We start from the raw sequence: 26,003 nt of genomic DNA, 5'->3' as shown, positions 1-26,003 counted from the left end.
CAAAACACATCTGTGGGATTTTGTGATAGTCAATATACATGTTTTGGTGTCTCATAATTTCACTTTGTTACTCCTGGTTTTGACAGAAGGGTTGCTCAGTCTACGATGAGGAAGCTAGCCTGTCTTCTGGAAAATTGTTGTGGGAGAATTAGGATAGGCACAATGAGAGAACTTAATTGTTTTACGTGGAGGACGCTGGTTTCTATTATTTTCAGTTTGACTTCCTTCCTTCACAATCGCCAACTTAACTGAAAATAACATGAAGTAATATTTATTTTTAAAGATCTAACAAAGATTAATTTTTATCTCTTACAGTCTAAAGATGGTGGAGAACTGATTTCAACTGTAAAGCTCCCAATTAAAGTGAAGATCATTCCTACTCCACCTCGCAACAAGAGAGTCCTCTGGGATCAATATCACAACTTGCGCTACCCACCAGGCTACTTCCCTAGGGATAACTTACGCATGAAGAATGACCCCTTGGACTGGTTAGTTTATGCAAGCATTTTTTACATGTTTATTTATTTATTGTTCGCTTATATCCCACATTTTCCCACTCATGCAGGCACAATGTGGCTTAAAAGCTTAGAAAAGTATACAAGGAGTAAGCAGGGGGAAAAGCATCTAACAGGGTGAACTAGCGGGGTAAGAGACAGGAGGGATGTATCAGTCAGCGGTATAAAGTGAGGGGTAGGTCTTGGCAAAGAAGTATGTCTTCAACAACTTCTTAAAGAGGGCGTGGTCCGCTTGAGTTTTGAGGTGTTGCGGGAGAGCATTCCAGTGCTTAGGGCTCCAGTAGCGGAAGGACGAGGCGAAGATCTTCTTGTACTTGACACCCTTACAGTTTGGGAAGTGCAGATGAAGGTAAGAATGAGAAGCAGGATTGGCGTTCCTGGGTGGGAGGTAGATCAAGGGGTGCATATACTCCGGGGCAAGCCCATAGATGATTTTATGGGTCAAGGAGCAGAGCTTAAAGGCAATGCGCTCCTGTACAGGCAGCCAGTGGAATTTGAAACGCAAGGGTTCAGCATGTGCAAAGCGTTGTTCTCTTAGGATGAGTCTCGCGGCAGTGTTCTGAACTGTTTGGAACTTTTTCAACAGTGAGGCCTGGCAGCCTGCATAAATTCCGCTGCAATAGTCCAAGTGGGAGAGGACAAGCCAGTGGACAAGTGTGCGGAACAAATCTATAGTAAGGAAGTATCTTATACGCCGAAGTCTCCACATGGCATGAAACATTTGTTAAGTTAGTCACATTTTTGCTTTGATAAATAGATATTTTAAAAAAAGTGGAGGAGTGGCCTAGTGGTTAAGGTGGTGGACTCTGGTCCTGGGGAACTGAGTTTGATTCCCACTTCAGGCACAGGCAGCTCCTTGTGACTCTGGGCAAGTCACTTAACCCTCCATTGCCCCAGGTACAAATAAGTACCTGTATATGTAAGCCGCATTGAGTCTGCCATGAGTGGGAAAGCGCGGGGTACAAATGTAACAACAACAAAAAATATATATATATTTTTACATTTTTTGAGGGCAAGAAGGATGACCTGTCCTCTCACATTCTAATGTCATCTGGCAGATCAGGGTTGGTGCAGTTAGAAACAAACCATTTAAGCTGTCTATAGTGCCCAACTGAGCATGCAGGACATTCTGTACCATAGTCATTGTACGGGCCCCATCTCAAAAAAGATATAGTGGAACTAGGAACGGCACAGAGAAGGGTGACAAATATGTTAAAGGCTTAACAATTTAGATCATAGAAACATAAAATAAAATCCATCAGAGATCCTCTTTGCTTATCCCATTCTTTCTTTAACTCGGATACAATCCTTGTCTCCACCATCTCCTCTGGGGGCTGTTCCATACATTAATCACCCTTTCCTTAAAGAAATATTTCCTTAGATTATTCTTGAGTCCATCTGTTTTCACCTTCATCCTGTGTCCCCTCGTTCCAGAGCTTCTGTTGAACTGAAAGAGGGAAGAACTCCTTTCTCAATTTTCAATATATAACATCCCATCTGCCAGTTTTATCAACACCCGTGTGCTTAACTTCCAAGTGTTATGGAGGAAACTTCTTCATCTGTGCAAATAAAAACAGTGCATAAGTACATAAGTATTGCCATACTGAGATAGACCGAAGGTCCGTAAAGCCCAGCATTCTGTTTCCAACAGTGGCCAATCCAGGTCACAAGTACCTGACAGGATCCCAAAACAGTACAATATATGCTATGCTACTTATCCTATAAATAATCAATGGATTTTCCCCAAATCATTTTAATATTGGCTTATGGACCTTTCTTTTAGGAAGCTATCCAAACTTTTTTTAAACCCTTCTAAGTTAACTGCTTTTACCACATTCTCTGGCAACGAATTCCAGAGTTTAATTATACATTGAGTGAAGAAATATTTTCTCCAATTTGTTTTAAATTTACTACTTTGTAGCTTCATTCCATGCCCCCTATTCCTAGTGTTTTTGGAAGGAGTAAACAAGCGATTCATGTCTACCCATTCCATTCCACTCATTACTTTATAGACCCCCTATCATATCTTCCCTCAGCCATCTGTTCTCCAAGCTGAAGAGTTTTAGCCACTTTAGCCTTTCCTCATAGGGAAGTCGTCCCATCCCCTTTATCATTTTCGTCGCCATTCTTGGACCTTTTCTAATTCACTATATCTTTTTTGAGATGCGGTGACCAGAATTGCACACAATATTCGAGCTGCAGTTGCACCATGGAGCGATACAAAGGCATTATAATATCCTCATTTTTGTTTCCCATTCCTTTCCTAATAATACCTAACATTCTATTTGCTTTCTTAGCCGCTGCCACCGCACACTAAGCAGAGGGTTTCTATGTATTCTCTGAGAACAAGCCCTTTGGTCTCGAGTCTGCGCCCAGGGTATTTACCAAATGCCTGGCAGTAGTTGCAGCGTCGCTACGCAGACTGGGAGTGCATGTGTTCCCTTATCTCGACGATTGGCTGGTGAAGAACACCTCGGAAGCAGCAGCTCTACAGTCCATGCAGATGACTATTCAACTGCTGGAGCCACTCTGGTTTGTTATAAATTACCCCAAGTCCCATCTTCTTCCTGTTCAAAGACTGGAATTTATTGGAGCTCTGCTGGATTCACAGATGGCTCGTGCCTATCTTCCCAAGATGAGAACAGACAATCTTCTGTCTCTAGTTTCCATGGCCAGAGCGTCTCAGCGGATCACAGCTCGGCAGATGTTGAGACTTCTGGGCCATATGGCCTCCACAGTTCATGTGACACCTGTGGCCCATCTTCACATGAGATCTGCTCAATGGACCCTAGCTTCCCAGTGGTATCAAGCTGCAGGGAATCTAGAGCATGCGATCCAGCTGTCCACCGAATTTCACAATTCCCTTCAGTGGTGGACAAATCGATCCAATTTGACCTTGGGACGTCCTTTTCAAATTCTTCAGCCTCAAAAAGTGCTGACAATGGATGCATCCCTTCTGGGGTGGGGAGCTCATGTACATGGACTTCACACTCAAGGAGCTTGGTCCCTCCAGGAATCAGGTCTTCAGATCAATCTCCTGGAGTTGCGAGCTGTCTGTAACACTCTAAAGGCTTTCAGAGATTGGCTGTCCAATCAAATTATTCAAATTCAGACAGACAATCAGGTTGCCATGTACTACATCAACAAGCAGGGGGGCACCGGATCTCGCCCCCTTTGTCGGGAAGCCGTTCAGATGTGGCTTTGGGCTCGCTGTCACGGCATGTTTCTCCAAGCCACGTATCTGGCAGGTGTAAACAACAGTCTGGCCGACAGGTTGAGCAGGATCATGCAACCTCACGAGTGGTCGCTCAACTCGCGCATAGTGCACAAGATCTTCCAAGCATGGGGCACCCCCTTGGTGGATCTTTTAACCACTCAGATCAACCACAAAGTCCCTCAGTTCAGTTCCAGGCTTCAGGCCCACGACAAACTAGCGTCAGATGCCTTTCTCCTTCATTGGGGGAAGGGCCTTCTGTATGCATATCCTCCCATACCTCTGGTGGGGAAGACTTTGCTGAAACTCAGGCAAGACCGCGGAACCATGATTCTAATTGCTCCTTTTTTCCCGCATCAGATTAGGTTCCCTCTGCTTCTGGAGTTGTCCTCCGAAGATCTGTGGAGATTGGAGTGTTTTCCAACCCTAATCACTCAGAACGAGGGGGCGCTTCTGCATCCCAACCTCCAGTCTCTGGCTCTTACGGCCTGGATGTTGAGAGGGTAGATTTCGCCTCCTTGGGTCTCTCCGAGGGTGTCTCCCGAGTCTTGCTTGCTTCCAGAAAAGATTCCACGAAGAGGTGTTACTGTTTTAAATGGAGGAGGTTTGCTGTCTGGTGTGACAGCAAGGCCCTAGATCCTCGCTCTTGTCTAACACAGACCCTGCTTGAATACCTTCTACACCTGTCAGAGTTTGGCCTCAAGACCAACTCCGTAAGAGTTCACCTTAGTGCGATTAGTGCTTTTCATTATTGTGTAGAGGGTAAGCCTATCTCTGGACAGCCTTTAGTTGTTTGATTCATGAGAGGTTTGCTTTTCTCAAAGCCCCCTGTCAAACCTCTACCAGTGTCATGGGATCTCAACGTCGTCCTCACCCAGCTGATGAAACCTCCTTTTGAGCCTCTGAATTCCTGCCATCTGAAGTATTTGACCTGGAAGGTCATTTTCTTGGTGGCAGTTACTTCAGCTCGTAGGGTCAGTGAGCTTCAAGCCTTGGTAGTGCATGCTCCTTATCTCAAGTTTCATCACAACAGAGTAGTCCTCCGCACTCACCCTATGTTCCTGCTGAAGGTGGTGTCGGAGTTTCATCTGAACCAGTCAATTGTCTTGCCAACATTTTTTCCCCATCCTCATACCCACCCTGCTGAACATCAGTTGCATACATTGGACTGCAAGAGAGCATTGGTCTTTTATATGGAGCGGACAAGCCCCTTCAGACTGCACAAATGTTTGTTTCTTTCGATCCCAACAGAAGGGGAGTCGCTGTTGGGGTATGCACCATTTCTATTTGGCTAGCAGATTGCATTTCCTTCACTTACGCCCAAGCTGGGCTGACTCTTGAGGGTCATGTCACGGCTCATAGTGTTAGAGCCATGGCAGCGTCGGTGGCCCACTTGAAGTTAGCCACTATTGAAGAGATTTGCAAAGCTGCAACGTGGTCATCAGTCCACACATTCACATCTCACTACTGCCTCCAGCAGGATAGCCGATGCGACAGTCGGTTTGGGCAGTCGGTGCTGCAGAATCTGTTCGGGGTTTAGAATTCAACTCCACCCCCCTAGGCCCATTTTTATTATATTCCAGGCTGCACTCTCAGTTAGATGTTCTGCTTTGTAGATCAATCCTTATGACCCTTTTTGTTGTTTTGAGTGAGCCTGGGTGCTAGGGATACCCCATCAGTGAGAACAAGCAGCCTGCTTGTCCTCGGAGAAAGCGAAGATACATACCTGTAGCAGGTATTCTCCGAGGACAGCAGGCTGATTGTTCTCACAAACCCACACGCATTCCCTTTGGAGTTGTCCTTTTTATTTGTTATTGCTTTATATTTAACTGAAGCGTGACTCTCGCGCGACGGGCGGGAAGATGGCCGCGCATGTGTGGTGCGTGTGCCTGTGCTCGAAGGCTCTAGCAAACTTTTTGTTGCTAGGAAGATTTCCGTTCCTGGGGCTGCCGTGGATGTCACCCATCAGTGAGAACAATCAGCCTGCTGTCCTCGGTGTCATATCCGTCGCTCCCTCCGGCTGCTCCTCCGCGGGAAGCAAGAACCGGTGTCCATTGCGGCGAGGGCCGGCCTTCTTGAGGCCACGATGGAGAGCCGGGGCTCGCTGCGGAGATAGCCGCCCAGTCCGGGGCCGAGGCCGTGGGCCGGCGATCGCGGCTTCCGGGCCCTCGATCGCCGGCTATGGGGTCCGTGCTTGTGCCAGCGGGGAGAATGGCGCCGAGACGCGATGGCCGGCGTCTCCTCCACCTTCGGGCGCGGGAACCCGAAGCTCCGCCTCAGAGGAGTTAGATTGGGAGGCCGGTGCTGTAGTCCCACCTGGGAGGTCGGACGGAACCAATCAGAGGGATTTCTTCAGTAACCGGGTTCCGCTTGGCCGGCCATGTCGGCTGGGGCTGGGCCTGAGACAGGACATTGCTTCAGGTTCTGTTTCCCGAGGCCAGTCTTCGTGTGTTCAAGTTTTCAGTGTGTTTCTTTGCTCTCCTGGTTTTGACCTTTGGCTTTTTTCTGGACAACTCTGCTAGCCGCCTGCCTTGACCTATTGCCTGGTTCAGACTACGCTGTGAGCTGCCTGCCCTGACCTGTTGCCTATTTTTGGACTCCTCTGTTTTCCACCTGCCCTCTTCGCTCCTGGTTCCAGTACTGGGTCAGTTCGTCAACCCCGCGGTTCCGGAAGTCCCGTTGGCCGCCTGCAGCTGGGGGCTCAACCCTCGGTGAACGGCGGTCGCCACGGGTGAAGACTTGGGGTTGCACGGCTGTCCTTTGAGGTCCTTCGGGGCCTTGCGGGACCTAAGGGCTCACCTTCTTTTCAGACAAGACACTCGGAGAATACCTGCTAAAGGTATGTATCTTCGCTTCATCAATGATGACACCTAGATCACTTTCTTGGTGACTGCAAATGTGGAACCTTGCATTATGTAGCTATAGTTCGGGTTCCTCTTTCCCACATACATCACTTTGCACTTGCTCACATTAAACGTCATCTGCCATTTGGATGTCCAGTCTTCCAGTCTCCTAAGGTCCTCTTGTAATTTTCTACAATCCTCTTGTGATTTAACAACTTTGAATAACTTTGTGTCATCAGCAATTGTAATTACCTCACTAGTTGGAAAAACATGATTTGAAAGCACCAAACCCCTCCGAGAAAAACTGCACTGGCTCCCAATCAAGGAACGTATCGCGTTCAAAATCTGCACCCTGATTCATAAAATTATCTACGGCAAAGTCCCGGGATACATGACAGACCTCATAGACCTGTCAACCAGCAACACAACAGGTTCAATACGAACATACCTAAACCTCCACTACCCAAGCTGCAAAGGACTCAAATACAAATCAACTTATGCATCCAACTTTTCCTATATAGGCACTCAACTCTGGAACACATTACCAAACGCAGTGAAAACAACGTTTGACCACCTAAACTTCCGGAAATCACTAAAAACTTACCTGTTCAAAAAGGCATATCCTACCGACCCAACTTAAATACCCGAACCCTGCAACACAACAGATCCAAAGCTTGTACTGAACATAATTTAACTCTTCCTCCTTACAATTCCCTACTGTGTATGTAACACATGATCTTTATTCTTCCACAACATCACTCCATATTTGTTCATACCGGTTTTGGCGATCGCCTTACGATACTATGTAAGCCACATTGAGCCTGCAAATAGGTGCAAATGTAACAAATAAAAATAAAATATGTTAAAAAGCAACAGCCCCTGCACAGACCCCTGGGGAACCCCACTATTTACCATTCTCCATTGAAAATATTGACAATTTAACCCTACTCTCTAATTTCTATCTTTTAACCAGTATTTAATCCACAGTAGAACACTACCTCCTATCCCATGACACTACCTCCTATCCCATGGAATCTTTTATGAGGTACTTTGTCAAGTGCCTTTTGAAAATCTAGAAACACAATATCGACCGGCTCAACTTTATCCACATGTTTGTTCACCCCTTCAAAGAAATGTAATAGATTGGTGAGGCAAGATTTCCCTTCACTAAATCCTTGTTGACTTTGTCTCATTAATCCCTGCTTTTGAATATGTTCTGTAACTTTGTTCTTTATAATAGTCTCAATCATTTTGCCCGGCACTGACGTCAGGCTCACGGGTCTTTAATTTCCCGGATCACCTCTGGAACTTTTTTTAAAAATCGAAATCGGTGTTACATTGGCCACCCTCCAATCTTCCAGTACCATGCTTGATTTTAAAGATAAGTTACATATTACTAACAATAGTTCTGCAAGTTCATTTTTCAATTCTGTCAGTACTCTGGGATGAAAACCATCTAGTCCAGGCAATTTGCTACTCTTCAATTTGTCATTACATCTTCCAGGTTTATAGAAATTTCATTCAGTTTCTCTGACTCATCAGCTTTGAATATCTTTTCTGGCACTGGTATCTCTACGAAATATTTCCCAACTCGGATCCAGGTTTCACCTTCATGGCTTCCTCAGGGGATACAGGAACAGAATCTCTTGTGGAACAGAATCCTGTATCCTCTGAGGTAGCTGTAAAGGAGAAACCCGGATCCAAGTTGGGAATTGTTTTAGACACTGTTTCTACTCACACAGATGAAGAAGTTTTCTCTATATCATTTGGAAGTTAAGCACATAGTTGCTGATAAAGCTGGAAGATGGGATGTTATGTATTGAAAATTGAGAGAGGACTTCTTCCCACAATGTGAAAGGTGTTTTTTATGACATAAACTATTGATGTTATACTGGAGAACTTGTACAATGATAGATAAGTGACTGTTTGAATGGTGAAGGTCATGTATGTTTTTCTGTGCACTGTCACTTTGATTTGAAGATAATTTATTTAATAATGTTATTTGGGGAAAAAAGAAAAAATATATACTGTGAAAATTTATAGATTTATTTAAAAGACCTGAATAATGTGAGAGAAGTTATATCTGGTATTGATAATTCAGGGTTCTTAATTTTACAAGTTAATCAGTTGAATCCCAAGATTTATTATAGAACTGAAAAAGGACTAACTCCTGTGCGTTTATGCCATGGAATTATTTAAATGTCTACCATATCTCCCCCTCTCCCATACTGATATCTTTGTCTGCCCCCACATGCTTTAAGACAAAGACCACTGCTATTTTAGTAGCCACCCTCTGTTTTTATCCTTTTGAATGAGCAGTCTCCAGACTTGTACAGAATATTTAAAATGAGGTCTCACCAGAGGCTTATACAGAGGCACTATCGCCTTTTTTCTTGCTGGTTGTACCTCTGCCTATGCACCCAAGCATCCTTCTGACTTCCCATTGATTTCTCTACTTGTTTGGCCACCTTAAGATCATCAAATAAAATCATTCCCAAATCCTACATAATTACATAAGTAATGCCACACTGGGAAAAGACCAAGGGTCCATCGAGCCCAGCATCCTGTCCACGACAGCGGCCAATCCAGGCCAAGGGCACCTGGCAAGCTTCCCCTGATCTTCTTTGTTGCACAGAGGTATATCGACTTTCCTTGGCGTCTCCAAAGGATTAGTCCATACTTTTTTTTTTTTTTTGTTACATTTGTACCCCGCGCTTTCCCACTCATGGCAGGCTCAATTCGCCTTACATGGGGCAATGGAGGGTTAAGTGACTCTTGGTTGTGTCCATCTACCAGCAGGTGGAGATAGAAAGCAAATTAGAACTTTGCTACATCAGTCTGCTTGCACTAGATTCCATTCAGTATCTATATCCAGCATGCAATATAACTTCGCTCTGCAGCTGTCTCATGTTCCTATGGTGGGCTTTATAAGTTGGCCTTCTGGGTGTACAAATGGTGGGCTCCTGGTCTTTTCTTGGGGCTTCAGTTGAGTTTCTGGGGCAAAGGCTTTCTGTCTTAGCCTTTTGGGTGTAAACCTGGTGCTGCCAAGTCCCTCCCCCTTCCCCAACCACCTCTCCCTTCCATGGCTTCTCCTGCCTCAAAAAAAAAAAAGTCTAAGCCTGCAGTTTCTCTTTTTAGAGACTTTATTTGGGGAGTATTCCCTGCCAAGGAATACAGTGCACTCCATTTAAGTGCACGTCGGATAGGCGCATGCTCTGTTTAACTGCATACCGTACTTCGGTCCCATTTTTGGCACCATCAATTTCTATGGGGACAAACTTTGGTTTAGCGCACCACTGATAAGTGCAAGATTCGTTTATATGCATGGTTCAAGACCGCTCCTCTGCAGGAAAGACTCCGCATAAGCGCGCGCATGGAATATGGAAGCCAATTTGCGCTTGATAACCAACAAGATTTCAAATTTACTGCCTCTTTAACTGCCACAGGCAGAATAAGCAAAAGAATGTTGTTAGAGTGTACACCGGGGTCGTCGTCGCAGCGGAACTGTAAGACTTTAACACTGGCTGAATGAATAGAAGTTCTTAAAAAATTAGAAAACAAACAAAGTCAAGCATCTATTGCTAAAGAATATGGTGTCAATCCCAGTCAAATTTCACATATCTTGAAGCAGAAACACCAGCTTCTGGAAGACTGGCAAAACAATACAAAAACGGGCAGGGAAAGCTGAGGAGGTAGAAGATGCTGTTCTTCGGTGGTTTTCTTGAGTCAGGAGCAGACAGTTTCCTGTCAGTGGTCCACTGCTTATGGAGAAAGCTAATCAGCTAGCTTAAAGTCTTGGACTAACTGAATTCAAAGCCACTGTTGGATGGTTTTAAAGATGGAAGGAGAGGAACAGCATAAAATTCAAGAAACATCATGGTTAGAAACAAGACGCTGATGACTTTGGTGCTGAAAATTGGGTTGTTTCAGTTCTTCCTACCATCTCGAACGAGTTTGCACCTCATGATATTTTCAATGCTGACAGAAACGGTCTCTACTGGCGAACGATTCCTGATGGAACACTTGCATTCAAACATGCCGAAAGTACTGGAGGTAAAACATTGAAGGACCGATTGACAATCCTCATTTGCTGCAATATGGATGGGAGTGAGAAGTTGGAACCCCTCGTCATTGGAAAGATCAAACAGCCCCGTTGCTTCAAGAAAGTTAAGCGACTTCCTGTGTCATACGAGGCTAATGCAAATTCATGGATGACTCAGGAAATTTGGAAGCAGTGGCTAAAGAAGTTAGACACTAGAATGTGGACAGAAAAACGTCAGATTTTGCTGCTTTGTGATAATTGTGCTGCACACAGGGATAATGTCAGGCTAATGTCAAGGTGGTCTTCCTGCCAACAAACACTACCTCTACTACTACTACTTAACATTTCTAGAGCGCTACTAGGGTTACGCAGCGCTGTACAATTTAACAAAGAGAGACAGTCCCTGCTCAAAGAGCTTACAATCTAATAGACAAGTGAACGGTCGGTCCGATAGGGGCAGTCAAATTGGGGCAGTCTGAATTCACTGAACGGTAAGGGTTAGGTGCCGAACGCAGCATTGAAGAGGTGGGCTTTAAGCAAAGACTTGAAGACGGGCAGGGAGGGGGCTTGGCGTAAGGGTTCAGGAAGGTTGTTCCAAGCATAGGGTGAGGCGAGGCAGAATGAGCGGAGCCTGGAGTTGGCGGTGGTGGAGAAGGGTACTGAGAGGAGGGATTTATCCTGTGAACGGAGGTTACGGGCGGGAACGTAAGGGGAGATGAGGGTAGAAAGATAGTGAGGGGCAGCAGACTGAGTGCATTTGTAGGTAAGAAGGAGAAGCTTGAATTGAATGCAGTATCTGATCGGAAGCCAGTGAAGTGACCTGAGGAGAGGGGTGATATGAGTATATCGGTTCTGGCGGAATATGAGACGTGCAGCAGAGTTCTGAACAGACTGAAGGGGGGATAGATGGCTAAGTGGGAGGACCTCTCTGATCCAACCTATGGATCAGGGCATAATAACCAATTTCAAACAAAATTATCGGGCTCTTGTGCTACGTCGTCTGATGAGCGTTATGGATGACCAGACTGGCAAGGATAAACGTGCTGTTGAACTGGCTCGTAATCTATCACTGTTGGATTCCCTACGTATGCAGAAAGAAGCCTGGAATCATGTTACACAGGCAACCATTGTGAACTGCTACAAGCGGGCAAGCTTTGTTAAGGATGTGGAGAGGGACGAAACAGATGCAGTTGTTGCAAACGAGTCAGATGAAGAGGTTATTGACATCCCAGCCGGTGTTACTGAAGAGGAGTTCCATCGCTACGTAGCTGTTGATTACGATCTACAAACAGCTGAAGACAGCACTGATGTTGAGATATGCGCCTACACGCAGGCAACAACGGCTGATGATTGAAGAGATGAGCAGCGAGGCACATGCTGACGAAATTCAACAACCTCCTGTCACTTTTGCAAGAGCGCTGGAGAGTCTCAACATTGTGCGGGCCTATCTGGAGGCCACTGGATGTCAGTGCTATGACAGTTTTTACCGTCTGGCAGACGTAGTCTATGGAACTCACAGACCCAAGAGTGTACAGAGGACTATAACTGATTACTTCAAGTAAGCCTAATGTCAGTTAACTGAGACTTGTATACTGTACGTATAATAATAATAAACAGTACTGTACATATGTTTAGCAGATGTCAAGCTTCTTTGGGTCACAACGGTTAAGTGCACACTCTGGTTAACTATATGTATTTCTTTGGTCCCAGACCCTTGCACGTAAGCGGATTGCACTGTATTACTGCAGTGGAGGAGTAGCCTAGTGGTTAGTGCAGTGGACTTTGATCCTGGGGAGTTCGATTCCCACTGCAGCTCCTTGTGACTCTGGGCAAGTCACTTAACCCTCCATTGCCCCTGGTACAAAATAAGTACCTGAATATATATAAACCGCTTTGAATGTATTTGCCAAAACCTCAAAAAGACGGTATATGAAGTCCCATTTCCCTTTCCCTTTGTGCCTGGAAACCAGGAATCACCTGTTTTCTTCACTCTGGTTAGTTAAAAATTGTACTTATAGTTCCAGAGTTGGTTAAATGATGTTCCTGGTGTGGGAGCCAGTGAACAGCATCAGTGCAGTACACCATCGGCCTTATTTTCGAAAGTGATGGGCGCCCATATTTCAACCCAAATCGGGAGATGGGCGCCCAAATCGGTATAATCGAAAGCCGAATTTGGGCGTCAACTGCTCTCCGTCGCAGAAACAAACAAAGTTGACCGGGGCGTGTCGGAGGCATGGTGAAGGCTGGACTGGGGTGTGTTTATCGGCCGAGGAGCGATGGGCGCCTTCGACCGATAATCGAAAAAAAAAGGGCGGCAGAAGCGAGAATTTGGGTCACTTTTGCTGGACCCTTTTTTTTCACGACAAGTCCCAAAAAAGTGCCCCAACTGGCCAGATGACCACCGGAGGGAATCGGGGATGACCTCCCCTGACTCCCCCAGTGGTCACTAACCCCCTCCCACCAAAAAAAAAAACTTTAAAAACTTTTTTTGACAGCCTGTATGCGAGCCTCAAATGTCATACCCAGCTTCCTGACAGCAGTATGTTAGGTCCTTTGGAGCAGTTGTTAGTGGGTGCAGTGGACGTCAGGCAGGCGGACCCAGGCCCATCCCCCCCTACCTTTTTCCACATGTGCTGGTTAATGTTGAGCCCTCCAAAAACCCCAAAAACCCACTGTACCCACATGTAGGTGCCCCCCTGCACCCCTTAGGGCTATGGTAATGGTGTAGACTTGTGGGCAGTGGGTTTTGGGGGGGGGGATTTGGGAGGCTCAGCACACAAGGATAGGGTGCTATGCACCTGGGAGCTATTTTAATTTTTTTTTTTTTAATTTTTAAAAGTGCCCCCTAGGGTGCCCAGTTGGTGTCCTGGCACGTGAGGGGGACCAGTGCACTACGAATCCTGGCCCCTCCCACGACCCAATGCCTTGGATTTGTTCGTTTTTGAGCTGTGCGCCTTTGGTTTCCATTATCGCTGAAAACCGATAGCGCCCAGCTCAAAACGCCCAAATCCTAGGCATTTGCCCCGCACAACCCGTATTATCGAAAAAAAGATGGGCGCCCATCTTTTTTCGAAAATACGGTTTGTCCCGCCCCTTCGCATGGCCACCCACGGAGATGGGCACCCACATTCGATTATGCCCCTCCATGTGCATTAGGTACTCTGAAAGTGCCTATTTAGTGTTTCTATATTCTTATATATCTTCCATTTAGGGAGCTTTGAGTCCCCTCAGTTTTTGACAGAGCAATTACTGCAGTTACTTTAAAAAAATAAATAAATAAACCATTAAAGTTTCCTTCACTTCATTTGTGGAAATTTCCTTTTTAGCATAGTATAGAGTCAAGCGTAGTGCTATTGGCTCCTTGTTTCTGTGAGAAACTTTTATGAGGCTAGTGAACTGTTCTCATGTTCCTCCTGGTCTCCATAGTAACCATAGAAGAGTCAGTGCTGCCGTGGTGGGATTTTCTCCAGGTGTAGTATTTACAGGGCTTTGAGAAGCAGAATAGTTTTATTCTGGAAGGTGGCTGGCTTTCAACCTGAAGGTCACAGGTTCAGGGCTGGTTTGTGCATAATTTGAGAAGCTGTGGAACTCAGTTCTATTTCAAATGGGGCATATTTTACTTCACTTTCCCATATTGCATGCCTTGACAAACAGTTCATTGCATGGCAGACAGCTAACACTACAGTGCTAAAGATTAGCTGTGTTGGTTTTCTGCTGCAGGTCTACTCTCTGGTATTGCACACTGACACTGGCCAAAACTATTGCATACCAGCTGCTGCAGCCACCACATTTATAAGCAGCACCACTAGCTGTATGCTGTAGTGTCTCAATGCTTTTATTGCACTATTGTACCTTTTCATTATATTGGACAGCTAGCGATCTTTTGAGAACGCAGAGGTTGCTGGTTCAAGTCCCACTGCAGCTTGCCATCAATAATGCACAATGGCACAAACAGCCATATTCCTCTACACCATCTAGCTGCTGGCTCTCAGCCACACTAATTAGCTCCATTGTGCAGCCAGTTCTAGCACACAGCCACACCAGCTAATTCTTGACACTCTCAGTAAGAATTGATTAGGCATTGGAGAGCTGATATAGTTTCTAAATCACATTTAGCAAGCTACCTTTTAGAGGTAAACTTCTGTTTGGTGAAGATCTAAAAAGTTGATTAAAGACCTGGGGGACTCCAAGTCTCAGAGATTGCCAGAGGACAAACCTAAAGATTCTTTTAAATCCTCTCAGTCTCGTCTTATGTTTCGTGAGGCCAACTGCTACAGACCAGGTAAATCTAACCTCGTTGATCATGAGCTGCTTTTAGGCCTGTTGGACTAATTCAGACTGTGTGGGAAGGTTCACCAATGTTTCCACGGCTTCCTAAAATCTAGATTGTATCAGGTGAAATTGTCAGGTTCTTTCTCACCATCTAGGTCTTCTGACTGCGGGATGCCACAGGGCTCACCGCAATCTCCAAGCCTGTTCAATGTTATGATGATTCCGTTAGGTGAAAGATTGGAGGCAACGGGGTTCTGCACTTCCATTTACAGTGGTGGAAATAAGTATTTGATCCCTTGCTGATTTTGTAAGTTTGCCCACTGACAAAGACATGAGCAGCCCATAATTGAAGGGTAGGTTATTGGTAACAGTGAGAGATAGCACATCACAAATTAAATCCGGAAAATCACATTGTGGAAAGTATATGAATTTATTTGCATTCTGCAGAGGGAAATAAGTATTTAATCCCTCTGGCAAACAAGACCTAATACTTGGTGGCAAAACCCTTGTTGGCAAGCACAGCGGTCAGACGTCTTCTGTAGTTGATGATGAGGTTTGCACACATGTCAGGAGGAATTTTGGTCCACTCCTCTTTGCAGATCATCTCTAAATCATTAAGAGTTCTGGGCTGTCGCTTGGCAACTCGCAGCTTCAGCTCCCTCCATAAGTTTTCAATGGGATTAAGGTCTGGTGACTGGCTAGGCCACTCCATGACCCTAATGTGCTTCTTCCTGAGCCACTCCTTTGTTGCCTTGGCTGTATGTTTTGGGTCATTGTCGTGCTGGAAGACCCAGCCACGACCCATTTTAAGGCCCTGGCGGAGGGAAGGAGGTTGTCACTCAGAATTGTACGGTACATGGCCCCATCCATTCTCCCATTGATGCGGTGAAGTAGTCCTGTGCCCTTAGCAGAGAAACACCCCCAAAACATAACATTTCCACCTCCATGCTTGACAGTGGGGACGGTGTTCTTTGGGTCATAGGCAGCATTTCTCTTCCTCCAAACACGGCGAGTTGAGTTCATGCCAAAGAGCTCAATTTTTGTCTCATCTGACCACAGCACCTTCTCCCAATCACTCTCGGCATCATCCAGGTGTTCACTGGCAAACTTCAGACGGGCCGTCACATGTGCCTTCCGGAGCAGGGGGACCTTGCGGGCACTGCAGGATTGCAATCCGTTATGTCGTAATGTGTTACCAATGGTTTTCGTGGTGACAGTGGTCCCAGCTGCCTTGAGATCATTGACAAGTTCCCCCCTTGTAGTTGTAGGCTGATTTCTAACCTTCCTCATGATCAAGGATACCCCACGAGGTGAGATTTTGCGTGGAGCCCCAGATCTTTGTCGATTGACAGTCATTTTGTACTTCTTCCATTTTCTTACTATGGCACCAACAGTTGTCTCCTTCTCGCCCAGCGTCTTACTGATGGTTTTGTAGCCCATTCCAGCCTTGTGCAGGTGTATGATCTTGTCCCTGACATCCTTAGACAGCTCCTTGCTCTTGGCCATTTTGTAGAGGTTAGAGTCTGACTGATTCACTGAGTCTGTGGACAGGTGTCTTTCATACAGGTGACCATTGCCGACAGCTGTCTGTCATGCAGGTAACGAGTTGATTTGGAGCATCTACCTGGTCTGTAGGGGCCAGATCTCTTACTGGTTGGTGGGGGATCAAATACTTATTTCCCTCTGCAGAATGCAAATAAATTCATATACTTTCCACAATGTGATTTTCCGGATTTAATTTGTGATGTGCTATCTCTCACTGTTACCAATAACCTACCCTTCAATTATGGGCTGCTCATGTCTTTGTCAGTGGGCAAACTTACAAAATCAGCAAGGGATCAAATACTTATTTCCACCACTGTATGTTACAATCTATATCCCTTTCAAGACTGGTCTTCCAGAAATTGTCCCTAAGATTAGGCTTGATCTTGATTTGTTGAAATCCTGGGTTTCCAAGACTAAATTCCTTATGGTAACCAACCCCTTTGACCATATCGTATATAATAATTTTACCTTTGGCAACACATCCTACCCCCTAGACACTACACTTAGGGTACTGGGTGTATTAATTGACAGTCACCTCACATTCAACCCTCGGGTTTCCTTAGTAGTGAAAAAATCCTTCGGGTCTCTTTGGAAGCTGAGGAGAATTGGCTCATATTTCTCGCCTGGCATCTTTAAACTGCTAGTTCAACCCTCCGCTTTAACTCAGTTCGATTACTGCAACTCCATCTATGATGGATGTAAGGAGGGTGCCCTAAAACGGCTGCAAATGGCCCAAAGTACAGCAGCTTGGCTTCTCCTCAAGGTATCGCGTTTTGATAGAGCCTCTCCATTATAATGTAAGTTGCACTGGCTGCCCATTAAAGCCAGGATTATTTTTAAATTGTGTTTTTGTCTTTTAAATATTATATGGCATGACATCAGATTACATACAGCCCTTAATAACTATTCCCCTACGCCAGTGATGGCGAACCTATGGCACGTGTGCCAGAGAGGGCACGCAGAGCCCTCTCTCTTGGCACACGCGCCGTTGCTGGTCCGCCCACACTCCCTTCCTCTGAGCACCAGTTTGGCCGGCCTCCCGCCCTCCCTCCAACCAAACAAGCATCAGGCCGCCCGCCCATCCTCCCTCCCTCCCGTCCGTCCCAGCACCAGGAACCCCCTCCTCCTCTGAAATTGAAAAAGCGTACCGTCCTCGGAGTTAAGGCGGCGTGCAGCGGCAGCAAAGTGCGTGTTCTTCGATTGGCGCGCCTTCGGCCTTCCCTTCTGTCTCTCAAGCTCTGGCTCCGCCCCTCATAGGCGGGACCAGAGCTTGAGAGACAGAAAGGAAGGCGGAAGGCGCGCCGAGTAAAGAACACACGCTTCGCTGCCGCTGCACGCCGCCTTAACCCCGAGGACGGTACGCTTTTTCAATTTCAGAGGAGGAGAGGGGGTTCCTGGTGCTGGGACGGACGGGAGGGAGGGAGGGAGGGAGGATGGGCGGGCGGCCTGATGCTTGTTTGGTTGGAGGGAGGGCAGGAGGCAGGCCTGGTGGTGGGAGGGAGGCTTGGTGCTGTGTGCTGCTGGGTGGGAGGCAGGCCTGGTGCTGGGTGGGAGGGAGGCCGGCCTGGTGCTGGGTGGTAGGGAGGCCTGCTACTGGGTGCTGCTGCTGGGTGTTGGGTGGGTGGGAGGCCTGATGTTGGGTGCTATGTGGGAGGGCGGCAGACCTGGTGCTGGGTGGATGGGAGGCCTGATGCTGGGAGGGAGGCCTGCTACTGGGTGCTGGTGCTGGGTGAGTGGAAGGCCTGATGGGTGCTGGGTGGGAGGGCAGCAGGCCTGGTGCTTAGGGAGGCTGGGTGCTGGGAGGGAGAGTGGCAGGCCTGGTGCTGGGTGGGAGGGAACCCTGCTACTGGGTGCTGCTGCTGGGTGCTGGGTGGGAGGGAGGCCTGATGTTGGGTGCTGGGTGGGAGGGCGGCAGCCCTGGTGCAAGGCCTGGTGCTGGGTGGGAGAGAGGCCTGATGCTGGGTGCTGCTGGGTGCTGGGAGGGAGGGCTGCCTGGTGCTAGGGGGGAGAGGAGGGTGGCTGGACATGGGTGGCTGGAGGGGAGAGGAGGGTTGCTGGACATGGATGGAGGGCAAGAAATGAAAAAGAAAGGAGGAAAGTAAAGAAATAAATGGAAAGGAAGCCCTGGAAACGGAGTTAAGAGAACAGATAGAGAGCAGCAGAATCAGAGACTGGATCAATATGGATAGAAAAACAAAATCACCAGACAACAAAGGTAGAAAAAAATCATTTTATTTTCATTTTAGTGTTTGGAATATGTCCAATTTGAGAATTTACATTTGCTGTCTTATTTTGCACTGGGTATACTGGAGCTGTAACAGCTTACAGAAATGATTTATAATGAAAAAAAATCATATTATTTTTTCCTCCTATACTAGTATAATATTTTCAATGATGTCTGTTTATATGCGCCATGGCTGGTGTAAGGGGTGTGGCTATCATAGGGGTGGAGTCATATGTGGTAACCCAGCCCATAATGAGTACCGGCACTTTGCGATAAATAATTTGATTTTGAGTTGCTGTTTGGGCACTCGGTCTCTGAAAGGTTCGCCATCACTGCCCTACGCAGTATAACCTCTGGTTCTAGGGACTACCTTAGACTTCATCTTCCAGTTTGCAAGAGAGTGCTCTATAAGTCATTTCACTCCGCAGACTTTAGATACCAAGGTGCTAAATGGTGGAACTCACTGCCAGTAGCAATCAAGGGTCAGCTTGATTACTTGGTATTTCGCATAAGACTGAACTCCTCTTTGAGAGGTTTCTACCCATTGATGGAGTGTGTTAGGTTGTAACTGGCCAACAATGGTTTATGATTTAGTCCTTTTCACTGGTGCTTTTTAGCTCCTAGCCACTACTCAATTGCCCTCCCCTTGTTCCTTCCTTCCTTCCTTCTCACCCATTACTTCCCTCACCCGTAACTGTCTTGTCTGTCTGTATTATTTAGATTGTAAGCTCTTTTGAGCAGGGACTGTCTCTTTGTATCAGGTGTTCAGCGCTGCGTGCGTCTGGTAGCGCTATACAAATGATAATAATAATAGTCCTTATTTATCATCTTATTTGTGCTACTCTGCATTTACTTAATATTTTGTTTATAGTATTGTAAACCTTGCCTGTTTTATTTATTGTAAGCCACACTGAACTTGAGAATGTTTGGGATAATGTTAAATGTTAAATGATAAATGTCAAAATAAAAGTTTTCAGATAAAACATTAAATAAAAATGGTCTGACCAAATCAATGGCTCCCAACTCCCATTTGTCCTTGGTGATAGTAAAATTGTTAGCCTGTAAGTGGTGATCTCTCAGAATGGCAGAATATCAGTCCTCACAAGATCCTCCTACCTCCCCAAGGTAGCTATGATACAGAAGATCCTGCACATGCTTCAGTGAGGGCTTCAGAAAATTTGTGTTGCAATGTTTTGATTCTGAGCTTCATAAGATGATGTGAACCATATGTGAGAACTGATATCCTGCTATCCTTAGAGAGAACCTTTTATGGGTAAATAGGTTTGGTTTTCTAAAAAGCAATGGTTCCTTTAATAATGTACGCTGGTGAGATTGACCTCATCTTCCGTTGAAAGACCTGAGCCTTGGCCTCAAAATAGCTTATTAAAAATATTAGAGCATTACCTGGTAGCAGAACTATTTCTTGAGGTTCTGTCACTTAAACGATGCAACAGTTGTTCTCCAGTTACCAATTGTCACCATGCAATGCTTGTCAGCTGAAACCTGCTGTGAAAACAATTGAACAATAACAATTGGGAAAAATAAGTGTTTTGACTTAATCTTTATAGCAGTGTTTAATATAGTGGCCTGTACTACTCTTGATGATGACGCTTAAATGTTTTTTGGGCTGAATGAGGGTAATTGTTATGATTCTGCCGGTTTGGCAGGGAGAGAGAGGGGATGTCTCTTCTGATTGGCTGCCAGGGTTTGTGCTGACTTCAGTGGGTGTACTTAAGCCTGCATGTTGCTACTTACTTTGCTTTAGCGTTACACTTGTGGTGACTAGAAAGCCGCGCAGTTCTTTTTTTTTTTTAATGTTTATTTATATTTATTGAGTATAATCATAGCATACAAACATAACTGCAAACGTACAATAAAAATGTTTCCATCTTCAAATATCAAAACTTTCTTTTGTTACTCTTTAACCCCCTTGTGTTATCCCCCTACCCATTTCCCCTTCCCCTCTCCCTCCCCCCTATTCAATTTTTTTTGTTGTTACATTTATACCCGCTTTTCCCACTCATGGCAGGCTCAATGCGGCAGGCAATGGAGGGTTAAGTGACTTGCCCAGAGTCACAAGGAGCTGCCTGTGCCAGGAATCAAACTCAGTTTCTCAGTTCCCCAGGACCAAAGTCCACCACCCTAACCACTAGGCCACTCCTCCACTATTTGCAAGGTAGAGTCGGGCTGCGTCGACCACTCAGTATATGGATCCCAAACATGATGATACACTGTCAGGCGACCTTGTCGCATTGCGGTTAGCTTAGACATCAGCTGAATATAGTCCAGTTTCCGTAGGATCACCCTTAGTCCTGGCAAAGTTTGTTGCTTCCATGCCGCTGCCAGCACTAATTTGCTAGCCACCAATATCTGTGTGGCCAGTTGATATGCATATTTCTTAGTTCCCTGGGGTTGCACATGTAGGAGACAATGTTCAATTTTCATGGGGAGAGCTATTTCCGTTATACTAGCAATCAATTTCACAACCTTCGTCCAATACTGTTGAGCATGGCCCACCATATGTGAACCATATCGCCTATCATTTCACATTGACGCCAACATAGTAGATGACGGCAGAAAAAGACCTGCATGGTCCATTCAGTCTGCCCAAGACAAACTCAAATGTGTATTCCTTATCTTGAATTTGTACCTATCCTTTTCAGGGCACAGACCGTATAAGTCTGCCCAGCAGTATTTCCTGCCTCCCAACCACCAGTTCCGCCTCCCATCATCGGCTCTGGTACAGACCGTATAAGTCTGCCCTCCCCTATCCTAGCCTCCCAACCACCAACCCCTCTTCCCCCCACCTGCTCCGCCACCCAATTTCAGCTAAGCTTCTGAGGATCCATTCCTTATGCACAGGATTCCTTTATGCATATCCCATGCATGTTTGAATTCCGTTACCGTTTTCATCTCCACCACCTCCCGCGGGAGGGCATTCCAAGCGTCCACCACCCTCTCCGTGAAAAAATACTTCCTGACATCTTTCCTGAGTCTGCCCCCCTTCAATCTCATTTCATGTCCTCTCGTTCTACCGCCTTCCCATCTCCGGAAAAGATTCGTTTGCGGATTAATACCTTTCAAATATTTGAACGTCTTGTATCATATCACCCCTGTTCCTCCTTTCCTCCAGAGAGCCGACCCCCCTTTAAACATTTTAGCTAGTCTCTGTGGTGTATAATACCAACAGTATAATATTTTATAGCCATTTTCCACAAGAGCATTAGAAATTGACACCTTAAGCAGTGATACAAACACCCGTTCCCACGATGAATATTCATAAGAAACCCCTACTATTTTCTCCCATTTGTGTGTGTAATATAAAATGGGTTGTGAATGTAACAGGAGTGCTCTATACAGCCTGGAGATCCCCCCTCTACCACCTCCGCCAGCCATTGCCCTCTCCAACTGCATTTCTTCCAAGCACAATTCTTCCTTCGCCCGCCTCAAGATGAAGTCCCTTAACTGGAAATATTGGAATGCATTGGAGGCCGGAATCCCATATTCCTCCTGCACTGCCTCAAAGGTTAATAGTTCCCCATCCTCCCACACCTGCCCCAGCTCCCATAGGCCCCCCAGCTCCTAAAACAGGGGTCCGAGGATCCTGGGGTGAATCCTGGTGCAAAGCGAATTGTCGTGTGTAAAAAGTGTGTGCGTCCCCGGAAAAAGCTGCTACAAATTTTACTCCAGGTCGTAAGTGGCCCCCTAACAATCGGCGGCATTTCCTTTATTATCTCTTTCAGCTCTCGGTCAGATAGCCAGGGGATGGCTCGTAATGGGTGTGAATAGCACCATGTCTGCTCCATAGCCCTCCATGCCTTTGCTCCACTGTGTAGCCACTCCGCTATTATGCGAAGGTGAGCCACCTGGTGATAGAGCAAAAATGACGGCACTCCCATGCCCCCATGAGGTCTCGGCTGATGCATTACTGACCGGCGCACCCGTGGTGGCTTCTGTTTCCATATAAAGGAGAAGACCCTGTGTTGTAGGCCTTTAAAGAACTTGTCAGGTATAGAAATGGGAAGCGCCATAAACAAATATAACAGTTTTGGCAGCAGTATCATTTTAATCACACTTATCCGCCCCATCCATGAGATCGTTAAGCCCTCCCATCTATCCATTTCCAAGAAGAGCTCCTGTACTTTTGCTGGTAAGTTAGCCGCATACAAATCCTCCAACCGTTTTGTTTTATTTACCCCTAGATATTTAATATTTCTGGGAACCCACCGAAAGGGGAAGGTAGCTCACAATCTTGCTACTTTATCTTCTGGGATAGTGATATTCAACGCCTCTGATTTGTCCATGTTAAATTTAAATCCAGCCACCCAGCCATAATCTCGCAAGGCAGCCCCAATGATTGGGAGTGAAATATTTGGATTTGTTAAAGTGAGAAGGATATCGTCCGCAAACAATAAAATCCGAGACTCAGTCATTCCCATCCGCAACCCCCCTATATCTGGGTGTGATCTAATGTAAGCTGCCAATGGCTCCACAACCAGAGCGAAGAGGAGAGGCGACAAGGCACAGCCCTGTCTCGTCCCCCGCCTCAGCACAAACGCTGGGGACTGGCTCCCATTGACCCTCACCGAGGCTGTGGGCGCTCTATATAGTAAAGAGATCCAGTGCATAAAACCTCCTGATATACCCACTCTCTTCAGTGTTGCGAACAAGAACGGCCAATGCACCCTATCGAACGCCTTTTCTGCGTCTATTGAGATTATGCATAACGGAAGCTTTTTTATATGAGCCGCTTGAATGAGATGCAGTGTCCTGCGAATGTTATCGAACGTTTGACGCTCCCACACGAACCCCGCCTGATCCTCATGAACTAGTTGCGGAAGGTCCTGCTGTAGACGAGACGCCAGTATTGAGGTGAAAATTTTGTAGTCTACCCCCAAGAGGGAGATTGGCCTATACAAGCTGCATAATTGTGGGTCTTTGCCCGGTTTGGGTATGACTATGATATTCGCCTGATGCCAAGTCTCCGGTAGAGACCTCTGTTTTCCCAGATCATTAAATACCCTCTGCAGCATAGGTGCCACCAGGGGCCCAAAGGTTTTATAAAATTTATTCGTGAAACCATCAGGTCCTGGGGCTTTGCTTGGTGCTAGTTCCTTTATTGCCTGTAAAACCTCTTCTAACTCAATTGGTCTAGAGAGTCTGTGTTGAGCACTCTCTGCGAGTGTAGGCAGTATGACCCTATCTATGAAGGCCTCGATCTCAACCTCCTTCGGACTGATGTCCGGGGTATAAAGTTTTTCATAAAAACTCCTAAAAGCTGCTTGCATGGCCCCAGGATCCGTTATTCTATCCCCTCTGTCATCTCTCAACTGAGTAACATGCGCTTTTTTTTACCTGTTGTTTTAATTTGTGTGCCAAAAGCTTGCTAGCCTTGTTGCCAGACTCGAAATGTGTCTGGCGCACCCTCTGCAGCTGCTCGGAGAGGTCCGCCAATTGGAGCTCACGGATCTCTTGTCTAAGTTTATGCGCTTGGTCCAGCAAAGCTTGTGTTGAGCCCTTATTACCCCATCTACTTATTAGTTTCTCCAATTGTGCTAATCTCCTACGCCCTGACTCCTCCGCCTGAGTTCTTTCCTTTCGCACGTGAGCCTTTAAAGCAATAAAATGACCCCTCATCACCGCCTTAAAACCTTCCCAAAGCACCCCTGGGGAAACCTCTCCATTGTTGTTGTTGGATATATTCTTTGATTATCCTCTCAAATTGAAGCACATGAGTCACCTCAGTAATGCATCATCCAGGCACCACTGTGGGGTTAGGCCTTCGCCCCTCCTGAGGCCGCAGAACAAGAAGGACCAGACTGTGATCCGACCACGTTCACGGCTCTATTTGCTGGTCCTTGACACATCCCATCACCGCCGAGTCCCCCAGCCAAAAATCAGTACGAGAGAAAGAGTTATGAACCTGGGAAAAGTAAGTATAATCCCTTTGTGTTGGGTTGGCTTGCCTCCAAAGGTCGCTCAGTTGCCACCTGGCTAAAAAGGCCTGGAGTGACTCCCACCCCTGCCTGGCATATTGTACTGAGGAGGAGGATTTATCCAGCTGCGGATTAGGAGTAATGTTAAAGTCTCCTCCCACTATCACAGATCCCTTCCCATGTGCCAATAATATTTGATCGAGCTGATGAAAAAATTCCTGGTGGTCTGCGTTAGGCCCATATACGTTAACTAAAGTGTACTTTTGTGTTCCCAATTGAATAACCAACAAGATATATCGACCCCCTTTGTCTTTGATAACTTTTTGAATCTGCCAGGAGCGGGAGTCATTAAGCGCTATCATAACCCATCTGCTTTTGGAGCCTGAGTTGTTCGATGCAAAGAAAATATACGGATATTGGCGATGCCTACACAGCCTCTCATATTGCTTTTTTAAATGAGTCTCCTGAATCAGGGCTATATCTATTTTTAAGCGAGTCAGCTCCCTAAACAGAAGCTGACGCTTCATTGGTACATTTAAGCCTCTGACATTCAGGAGCGCTAGTGTTAACGGGGGAGCTGAGATGCAAGATGTAACACTAGATGTATATGTTGGTTATTCAATTGGGAACACAAAAGTACACTTTAGTTAACATCTTGCATCTCAGCTCCCCCGTTAGTCGCCCCAGGCCTACCCCATTGTACTCCCAATCCTTTTCATCCACATACTCCTCGCCTCTTGTCTGTCCCCTCCCCATTACCCCCCTTCTCTTTGCCCCTCCCTCCCTTCCACCCACCACCCCCCATGTTTGCATGGATCCACCCTCATAAGTGAAGAAGTTTCCAATAGAGGAAGCAACTCACCCCTCTGCTCACCCACATATTACAACTATACAACTTGTCAACCATTCTCCCGTTATCTACAAACCATTTTTAAACCTTAAACTGAATAATTTTAGCGAGCTGTTATTTCTTGGCTCATGCCAGGCCCGAGCCTAGCTCATGTTAACACAGCATTTGTTCCCCTTACCCACAGTCATGTAAGCTGGCCAGCCGACTGCTGTCGCTGTAGCCTCTTGTGTCCTTTGCCCACTCGTTGCCATTTCGAGTGGGATGTCTGGGCTCTGTCTCTGCTGGCTTTCCGCGGAGTCTCCAGGGGGGCTTCCTGTTGTATCTCTGGTAGTACTGCTCTGGCTTCAGCTATTGATCTCGCCTGGTGCATGCGGCCCTCTTTGTAGAATACCAGAGCAAAAGGATGCTTCCAGCGGTACCGGATGCAGAGCTCCTGCAACCTTTTTGTTAATGGTTTCAGCTCCGCTCGTCGCCTTAGCGTGGCAGACGTTAGGTCTTGATAGATCTCCACGTGGTATGTGTCCCACTTGAAGCTTTGCAGGCGCCTGGCCGCCTGAAACAC

At 46.3% G+C, this 26,003-nt stretch overlaps 1 protein-coding gene across 1 annotated transcript in view; it reads left to right on the top strand.

The window, feature by feature from the left end:
- The window catches only part of MBTPS1 (membrane bound transcription factor peptidase, site 1), a 514,786-nt gene that overhangs the window by 222,561 nt on the left and 266,222 nt on the right, over positions 1-26,003 (top strand). Inside the window, 1 exon segment of the mRNA XM_030203794.1 lies at positions 316-488. Within this exon segment, the coding sequence (XP_030059654.1) occupies positions 316-488 (173 nt within the window).

This window comes from Microcaecilia unicolor, chromosome 5 (genome assembly GCF_901765095.1).
Source record: "Microcaecilia unicolor chromosome 5, aMicUni1.1, whole genome shotgun sequence".
Taxonomy (NCBI): Eukaryota; Metazoa; Chordata; class Amphibia; order Gymnophiona; family Siphonopidae; genus Microcaecilia; species Microcaecilia unicolor.
The sequence above is the reverse complement of the archived record's forward strand: the minus strand, read 5'-3'. Positions and strand labels throughout refer to the sequence as shown.